At 44.1% G+C, this 9589-nt stretch overlaps 1 protein-coding gene across 1 annotated transcript in view; it reads left to right on the top strand.

The window, feature by feature from the left end:
• LOC109887424 (glutamate receptor ionotropic, NMDA 2C-like) overlaps positions 1 to 4354 on the top strand; it is a 35581-nt gene extending 31227 nt beyond the window's left edge. Inside the window, exon 13 of the mRNA XM_031799846.1 lies at positions 1096 to 4354. Coding sequence (XP_031655706.1) covers positions 1096 to 2712 — 1617 coding nt within the window. The 3' untranslated portion in view covers positions 2713 to 4354. The remainder of the gene's footprint in view (positions 1 to 1095) is intronic.
• The last annotated feature ends 5235 nt before the right edge of the window (positions 4355 to 9589 follow it).

The raw sequence follows: 9589 nt of genomic DNA, 5'->3' as shown, positions 1-9589 counted from the left end.
AGAGAGAGAGAGAGAGAGAGATGCAGAGAAAGCGAGAGAAAGCGAGAGAGAGAGAGAGAGAGAGATTCAGAGATAGAGATACAGAGAGAGAGAGAGAGAGAGAGAGAGAGAGAGAGAGAGAGAGAGAGAGAGAGAGCGATGCAGAGAAAGCGAGAGAAAGCGAGAGAGAGAACACAACTCATATAAGAGTTAATGATGTGTGGTGAATGAGTAACTCCTGATATGAGCTCTTATTGCTGTTTACCCCACGTATAATTCCTATGACTACATTATCATCTGCAGAACAATAGTTTTAATGAGCACAAACCACGGTTTTAATTCCAGCTCAACATTAGTGTTAATCAACAACCAATCTATGTGATAAGTGCGTGTTTGTAGGAGAGGCAGAAGGAGGGAACGAATGTGAAAAACATTCCCAGCCTAAAGTCTATGGACTCAATTCATTAAATCAGATTTTATGTTTCACATGCGCCTAATACAACCGGTGTAAACTTTTACCATTAAATAAATGAGCAAATAAAAATATGAAATAGTAATACAATAAATAACAATATCGAGGCCAAATACAAGGAGTACCGGTAGCAAGTCACTGTGCAGGTAGTTGAGGTAATATAGTTGAGGTAATATGTACATGTAGGTAGGGGTAAAAGTGACTAGGCAATCTCACGTGTGTATGTGTGTGTCCACGCTCTGCTAACAGTGTGTAATTGCAGTGTTGTACCTGTATCATGGTTTATCAGATTAGCAGCTAAATTACTATCTGATAGTTAATCCCTACGGGGGCCCCTGAGGGCCAAATTAAATTAGGCTTTGTCAGTTTTTCAGTCGACTGTGAACGGTGCAGTCAGGGGACTCAGCTCTCTGTTTGCAGTTTGATACTATTTGCTCAGCAAGTCTGTGTGTGTTCAGCATTTGTCCAAACTGGCAAAATCTGTTGAATCGAATGACTTTCTTTGTGAGGTTTAACTTTTGAGCTAGATCTCTCTACAGGGCTTCTACTGAATTTGACATGTAGTAGATCATGTATTCTCTCTCTCTCATCTCTCCCATCCTCTACTTTCCCTCTCCCCTCCCTCCCTCTCTTCCATCTCCCAGGGTATCTACAGTTGCTTCAACGGGGTGGAGGAACCAGACCTCCCTAACCTGGCCAACCCAGACCTGACAGCTAACTATGCCCAGGCTAACATGCTCAAGATGCTACGCACTGCTAAGGACCTGGTTAACTCCGCCCAAGTCGAGACCTCACTGGACCACGCCTCCAAGACCATAGAACACTGGGGACGCCATGGCGGCAGCCTGCCAGTCCACATTCCGCAGCAAGGCACCACGGAAACAGTCCCGGGAGGGTTCGCTTATGTCACAGAGAATACACACCTGCCCCCCGAGCGCCCCCTCAGCCCACAATACTGCACGCTGGGTGTAGTGACATCTGTGAACCAGCAGAGGGGGCTGGCGAGACCCACACCGCTACGATACACGCTCCCGGCTCGTACTTCTTCTCTCTACGACAGGCCACTTCCTGTTTCTAGTCTCATTTGCCCTCACCTTGACCTGGCTGGGGGGGACCGCCTCTCTTCTTATCCTCACCCCTCCACAGGTAGGCTCTATGTGGAACCCCAACACCTTTCCCACCCCCGCTCTCCCTTCATCCCCTATAGTGAGCTCCAGCTCCCAGACATCTACCTCTCCTCTCACCCACCCTCTGCTGTCTCCCATCCCCCCCACACAGAGCCCTCCAAGAGGAAGAGGAGGAGCAAGAGCCTCCTCTCAGGGGAGACAGGAAGAGGAGGAGGACAGAGGAGGCGGCGCAGGGAGGAGAAGACGGTGTGCCTGGCTGAACTCCGGGCCAACCACCTCCAGGAAAACCATGTCTCGCCCCACATGCCTGACTCCCTGTACCCAGGAGCGGTGCTCTGTCCTGGGGAAGAGGGATGCGGTGGCTCCTGGCCTCTTCCTCTGGAGGAGCTCGTCCTAGCAGGCAGACGGCGGCGCCACCGACGGCCATCTTTCCTTCGAGCCACCTGGGGCAGCGAGCAGATTCGCCAGCCGGACGATACTCCGCCTACATCCCTCGATAGCCAATCACATTCTGCTTTACCAGACTTATTTCCCCGCGTCATGGTCGACCAAGAAACTCCCACTAAACTCTACAACCCCACCCCGTTCCGGAACAACCTATGCTATCCTGCCGCCTCACCCCGCCAACATGCCTATCTTCATATAAGGCAGGACCAGAGGAAAGGAAACTCACGTAAGAAGCTGCGGCACTCACACTCCACCCACCTCCCCACCTACAGGGAGGCCGTGCTGGGGGGCCAGGGAGGGGGAGGTGGGGTAGGCCTGGGGGTGGTCCGGAGAACCACCAGCCTGCTCAGCAGACAGTACAATGACTATCTAACCTCCTACCCTGGGCTGCCTCTATACCACAGCCCCCTCAACTTCCAGACCCATTCCCCGGCGTCCAGCAACCACCCCAGCCCCGGTACATACCGTATCCCCAGCCCTGTATGCCAGCTCCTGGCCTGTGGAGGTGGCTGTCGAAGTCAGAGGGGGTTGTTGTACCAGGACAGTCTGTATGGAGCCTATGGAGGGGCCCAGGATCCGGACATAGAGCCCCAGAGAGGAGAGGGCTTGGTAGGGTTGAGGTCTGAGGACAGACCCTGTGTGACTCGGCCCTGGGGAAAAGTCTCTAGTCTGGAGTCAGAGGTCTGAGAGAGACAGACAAACACTACATACTTTATAGACTGGAATGTATACTGTAGAATATATGGTTGGAATTCCACATTGAAGATTTGTGATCCACAGGGACCGTTTCAGAGGGGGGTGGGATACTTCTCATACACCGAATCAGGTACGAGAAGGATATGTGCAGTAAAGGAGGGAAGCTGAGGGTTAGGATTAATTTGATAGGTTGGACAGTTGAACTTCCTTCTTTCTTATTGAAGAGATAACGTAGAGTGTTTGACTGAATGTTAAGTGGCCATTTTGGAATAAGCATGAAACTGAAAGGATGTGTAGTGGAACACACCGTTCTGCAGCTAGCTCAGCCTAGCACGGTGACGTCCCCTTTCACCAAACAGTCAGCATGCTGCGTACAGAGTTCCTACTGCAAACAAATAGAGAACATAGGAAGGGGGTAAAATGGGGGCGTTTTGGAGAGTGTGTTGGAGAGGATGGAAAGGACATTTTACTTGCGCTGCTTTGAAACATTATATTCCTGTGATTTGTGCATTATATTATGATATACTATATATAATATATATATATTAATATATATTAGTCATATATAATACCACGATGTACAGAGTCCATAGTGTTGCTGTCTGGGACAAATGTGTCTCAGAGAGCTGTGTGTGTGTGTGTGTTGTCAGTCCTTGCCCGGGTTGTTTCCGAGCCACTGAGCCGAACGAGAGAGGAACAAGTCTTCAGTTCTCCATCTAAGCAAAAAATATATGATCTCACAACCATATACACTTAGAAATAACAAATATTCCAGATAGCTGAAACTGTTGACTGCCGTGTACAAGGCCATGGCAACCAAGCTACTGCATGTCTATAAGTAAGAGTACAATTAATGTATCTGGAGAAGAATTGCAATAAAGATGTTGTAGAAGCATAAGGAAGGATCAGTCCATATGAACACACTCTGTATGTTTATAAGGAATACAGACAGCTGGCCAACCGAGTGACGCAGCAGTCTAAGGCTCTGTTGCAGCGTCACTACTGCCTGGGGTTCGATTCCAGGCTGTGTCTCAACCGCCCGTGACCGGGAGTCCCATAGGGCGGTGCACAATTGCCCCAGCATCGTCCGGGTTAGGGGAGGGTTTGGCTGGGGGGGCTTTCTTGGCTCATCGCGCTCTAGCGACTCCTTGGGGCAGGCCGGGTTCCTCCAGGCTGACTTTAGTCATCAGCTGGACGGTGTTTCCTCCAACACATTGGTGCGGATGACTTCCGGGTTAAGCTGGCAGGGTGTTAAGAAGCGTGGTTTGGCGGGTAATGTTTCAGAGGACGCATGATTCGACCTTCGACTCTCCCCTGGGCCCGTTGGGGAGTTGGAATGATGAGACAAGATTGTAATATCACCAGATTGGGGAGGGAAAGGGGGTAAAATGACAAAATAAAGAAGGAATATGGACAGTTAAGTGTCTGTCTACAGTGTAATACAAAGAATTCAGCTGTAGAAGTGATCCTAGCGTAGATGCTGATCTACGGTCAGTTTTGTGTTCCTCCCTTATGGTTAAGGCTAGTTCTCTGGGATGGTAGGCTGATGCTAGATCTGTACCTACTCACATCGGATGAATGATTAATTTACATAAACACATTCTAATAGGGCTCTCAACAGATTTATATTCTATATTCCTAATATGGATCATACATAGATCATGTATAGATAATATATAGGTAATATACAGATAATGTATAGATAATATATAGACAATATATAGATAATATACAGATAATATATAGATAATATATAGATAATATACAGATAATGTATAGATAATATATAGATAATATATAGGTAATATACAGATAATGTATAGATAATATATAGATAATATATAGATAATATATAGGTAATATACAGATAATATATAGATAATATATAGACAATATATAGATAATATATAGACAATATATAGGTAATATACAGATAATGTATAGATAATATATAGGTAATATACAGATAATGTATAGATAATATATAGGTAATATATAGATAATATATAGGTAATATACAGATAATATATAGATAATATATAGACAATATATAGATAATATATAGACAATATATAGGTAATATACAGATAATGTATAGATAATATATAGGTAATATACAGATAATGTATAGATAATATATAGATAATATATAGATAATATACAGATAATATATAGATAATATATAGATAATATATAGATAATATACAGATAATATACAGATAGCATATAGATAATATACAGATAATATACAGATAATGTATAGATAATATACAGATAATATACAGATAATATATAGATAATATATAGATAATATACAGATAATATATAGGTAATATACAGATAATATATAGGTAATATACAGATAACATTTTGATAATATACAGATAATATACAGATAATATACAGATAATATACAGATAATATACAGATAATATACAGATAATATACAGATAATATACAGATAATATACAGATAGCATATAGATAATGTGGTGTTGGTTGACTTAGTATTATGTTCATGTTTCAATATATATAGAATGGAGTTTTATAACCAATATCTATTCAGGCACATCTTTAAGGGCTTTTATAATGGCAGAACTGATTGACAGACTTGGTAAGCCATTTAATATGATTGATATTATCTTTCTCTCTCTCCTTCTCTATTTGTCCCTCCCTCCCTCCCTCCCTCCCTCCCTCCCTCCCTCCCTCCCTCCCTCCCTCCCTCCCTCCCTCCCTCCCTCCCTCCCTCCCTCCCTCCCTCCCTCCCTCCCTCCCTCCCTCCCTCCCTCCCTCCCTCCCTCCCTGTATAATGATAGCTAGTTAAAGGAGGTAATTGAAAGCTAATTCCTCTCCCTTCCTCCCTTATTCCCTCTCTCCTCCCTCCCTCCCTCCCTCCCTCCCTCCCTCCCTCCCTCCCTCCCTCCCTCCCTCCCTCCCTCCCTCCCTCCCTCCCTCCCTCCCTCCCTCCCTCCCTCCCTCCCTGTATAATGATTGCTAGTTAAAGGAGGTAATTGAAAGCTATTCTAGTATCTGTATTACCTTCTTCCACATTGTAATTAATCACTAAGAACAATTAAAAGTCTTTTGGACGAAGGTGACCGTGTCTCTTTCTCTTTCTCTCTCTCTCTCTCTGTGTGACTCTTTATTGCCATGTCCCATGTTTCTCTCTTTCTAGCATTCTCTCTCTCTCTCTCTCTCTCTCTCTCTCTCTCTCTCTCTCTCTCTCTCTCTCTCTCTCTCTCTCTCTCTCTCTCTCTCTCTCTCTCTCTCTCTCTCTCTCTCTCTCTCTCTCTCTCTCTCTCTCTCTCTCTCTCTCTCTCTCTCTCTCTCTCTCTCTCTCTCTCTCTCTCTCTCTCTCTCTCTCTCTCTCTCTCTCTCCTCTCTCTCTCTCTCCTCATCTGGGTAAATAAATAAAGGTGTATTGAGATTGAATTGACACCTTTACATAGTAGTGTTCATATCTTACATGGGAAAGATACAAAGGCTTGTGGACACACTAGCCATACTAACCTGTGTCAGCAGTAAGGTATGAGAGAGACTCAGAATACACTTACTGTCCTAGAAGACTACAGGAAGAGAGAGAAAGAGAGAGAGAACAAAAATATAATTACTTGACACATTGGAATGAATTAACAAAAAAAAACTGAGCAAACCAGAATGCTATTTGGCCCTGAACAGAGAGTACACAGTGGCAGAATACCTGACCACTGTGACTGACCCTGAAAATGAAGGAAAGCTTTGACTATGTACAGACTCAGTGAGCATAGCCTTGCTATAGAGAAAGGTCACCGTAGGCAGACCTGGCTCTCAAGAGAAGACAGGCTATGTGCACATTTCCCACAAAATGAGATGGAAACTGAGTTGCACCTCCTAACCTCCTGCCAAATGTATGGCCATATCTACTGGGTGAAATACCACAGTGTACAATCACGGCAGCAAGATGTGTGACCTGTTGCCACAAGAAAAGGGCAACCAGTGAAGAACAAATCACCATTTTAAATACAACCCATATTTATGTTAATTTGTTTTCCCTTTTTTAATTTGACTAATTACACATACTCACAGCACTGTATATAAACATAACATGACATTTGAATTGTCTTTATTATTTTGGAACTTGTGTCATTTTAACTTTTGTTTTCCATTTAACTATATTTGTTTCCCATACCAATAAAGCCCCTTGAATTGAAACGTAGAGTTGAAGTGGGAAGTTTACATACACCTTAGCCAACTACATTTAAACTCAGTTTTTCCACAATTCCTGACATTTAACCCTAGTAAAAATTCCCGGTCTTAGGTCAGTTAGGATCACCACTTTATTGTAAGAATGTGAAATGTCAGAGTAATAGTAGAGATAATTATTTCTTTCAGCTTTTATTTCTTTCATCACATTCCCAGTGGGTCAGAAGTTTACATACACTCAATTAGTATTTGGTAGCATTGCCTTTAAATTGTTTATCTTGGGTCATATGTTTCGGGTAGCCTTCCACAAGCTTCCCACAATAAGTTGGGTGAATTTAGGCCCATTCCTCCTGACAGAGCTGGTGTAACGGAGTCAGGTATGTAGGCCTCCTTGCTCGCAGATGCTTTTTCACTTCTGTCCACAAATTTTCTATGGGATTGAGGTCAGGGCTTTGTGATGGCCACTCCAATACCTTGACTTTGTTGTCCTTATGCCATTTTGCCACAACTTTGGAAGTAGGCTTGGGGTCATTGTCCATTTGGAAGACCCATTTGTGACCAAGTTTTAACAGTCCAATATTTGTTTCATCAGATCATCAGATCAGAGGACATTTCTCCAAAAAGTATGATCTTTGTCCCCATGTGCAGATGCAACCCATAGTCTGTCTTTTTTAAATGCGGTTTTGGAGCAGTGGCTTCTTCCTTGCTGAGCGGCCCTTCAGGTTATGTCGATATAGGACTCGTTTTACTGTACTTTTGTACCTGTTTTCTCCAGCATCTTCACAAGGTCCTTTGCTGTTGTTCTGGGATTGATTTGCACTTTTCGTACCAAAGTACATTAACCTCTAGGAGACAGAACGCGTCTCCTTCCTGAGCGGTATGACGGCTGCGTGGTCGCATGGTGTTTATACTTGCATACTATTGTTTGTACAGTTGAACGTACCTTCAGACATTTGGAAATTGCTTCCAAGGATGAGCCAGACTTGTGGAGGTCTACAATTTTTCTTCTGAGGTCTTCGCTGATTTCTTTTGATTTTCCCATGATATCAAGCAAAGAGGCACTGAGTTTGAATGTTGGCCTTGAAATACATCCACAGGTATACCTCCAACTGACTCAAATTATGTCAATTAGCCTGTCAGAAGCTTCTAAAGCCATGACATCTTTCTCTGGAATTTTCTAAGCTGGCACAGTCAACTTAGTGTATGCAAACATCTGACCCACTGGAATTGTGATACAGTGAATTATAAGTTAAATAATCTGTCTGTCAACAATTGTTGGAAAAATGACTTGTGTCATGCACAAATTAGATGTCCTATTTGACTATAGTTTGTTAACAAGAAATGTGTTATTGGTGGAAAACGGGCTTTAATGACTCCAACCTAAGTGTATGTAAACTTCCTACTTCAACTGTATTTGTATTTATTTTAACCTTTATTTGACTATGCAAGTCAGTTAAGAACAATTGTATTATTTACAATGATGACCTATTTGTAAAGCCACTCCGTCCAAACCCTCCCCAAAACACGGACGACGCTGGGCCAATTGTGCGCCGCCCTATGGGACTCCCAACCACGGCCTTTTGTGATACAGCCCAGGATCAAACCCGAGTCTGTAGTGACGCCTCTAGCACTGCAATGAATTTAGAGAGAGAGAGGAGAGAGAGGCAAAGAGAGAGACAGGAGAGAGACAGGAGAGAGAGAGAGAGAGAGAGAGAGAGAGAGCGAGGGAGGGAGGCAAAGAGAGCGAGAGGGAAGAGAGAGACAGAGAGAGAGGGGGGAAAGAGAGAGAGAGAGAGACAGGGCCTTAGGGGAGGTATAGAGACAATGTTACAGTGGCTTGCAAAAGTATTCACCCACCTTGTCATGTTTCCTATTTTGTTGCCTTACAACCTGAAATTAAAATATATTTTTTGTATCATTTGATTTTCCACAACATGCCTACCACATTTGATGTAGAGGCAGAGCTGTGTTGCCAATTGATGAATGGTTCAATTGGTGCACATAAAAATGTCTGTGGTGGATGCAAGACACACAGTGTGTGAGAGAGAGAGAGAGGATGATGAGGGGTCATAAAAAGTAACAGTCAGTATCTGGTGTGGCCACCAGCTGCATTAAGTACTGCAGTGCATCTCCTCCTCATGGACTGCACCAGATTTGCCAGTTCTTGCTGTGAGATGTTACCCCACTCTTCCACCAATGCACCTGCAAGTTCCCAGACATTTCTGGGGGGAATGGCCCTAGCCCTCACCCTCCGATCCAACAGGTCCCAGACGTGCTCAATGGGATTGAGATCCCGGGCTTTTCACTGGCCATTGCAGAACACTGACATTCCTGTCTTGCAGGAAATCACACACAGAATGAACAGTATGGCTGATGGCATTGTCATGCTGGGGGATCATGTCAGGATGAGCCGCGGGAAGGGTACCACATGAGGGAGTATGATGTCTTCCCTGTAACGCACAGTGTTGAGATTGCCTGTAATGACAACAAGCTCAGTCCGATGATGCTGTGACACACCGTCCCAGACCATGACGGACCCTCCAACTCCAAATTGATCCCGCTCCAGAGTACAGGCCTTGGTGTAACACTCATTCCTTTGACGATAAATGTGAATCCGACCATGACTCCTGGTGAGACAAAACCTCGACTCGTCAGAGTAGAGCACTTTTTGCCAGTCCTGCCTGGTC

The sequence above is a fragment of the Oncorhynchus kisutch genome, linkage group LG20 (assembly GCF_002021735.2).
Source record: "Oncorhynchus kisutch isolate 150728-3 linkage group LG20, Okis_V2, whole genome shotgun sequence".
Taxonomy (NCBI): Eukaryota; Metazoa; Chordata; class Actinopteri; order Salmoniformes; family Salmonidae; genus Oncorhynchus; species Oncorhynchus kisutch.
Note: the sequence above shows the minus strand (reverse complement) of the source record. Positions and strands in the feature narration are given on the sequence as shown.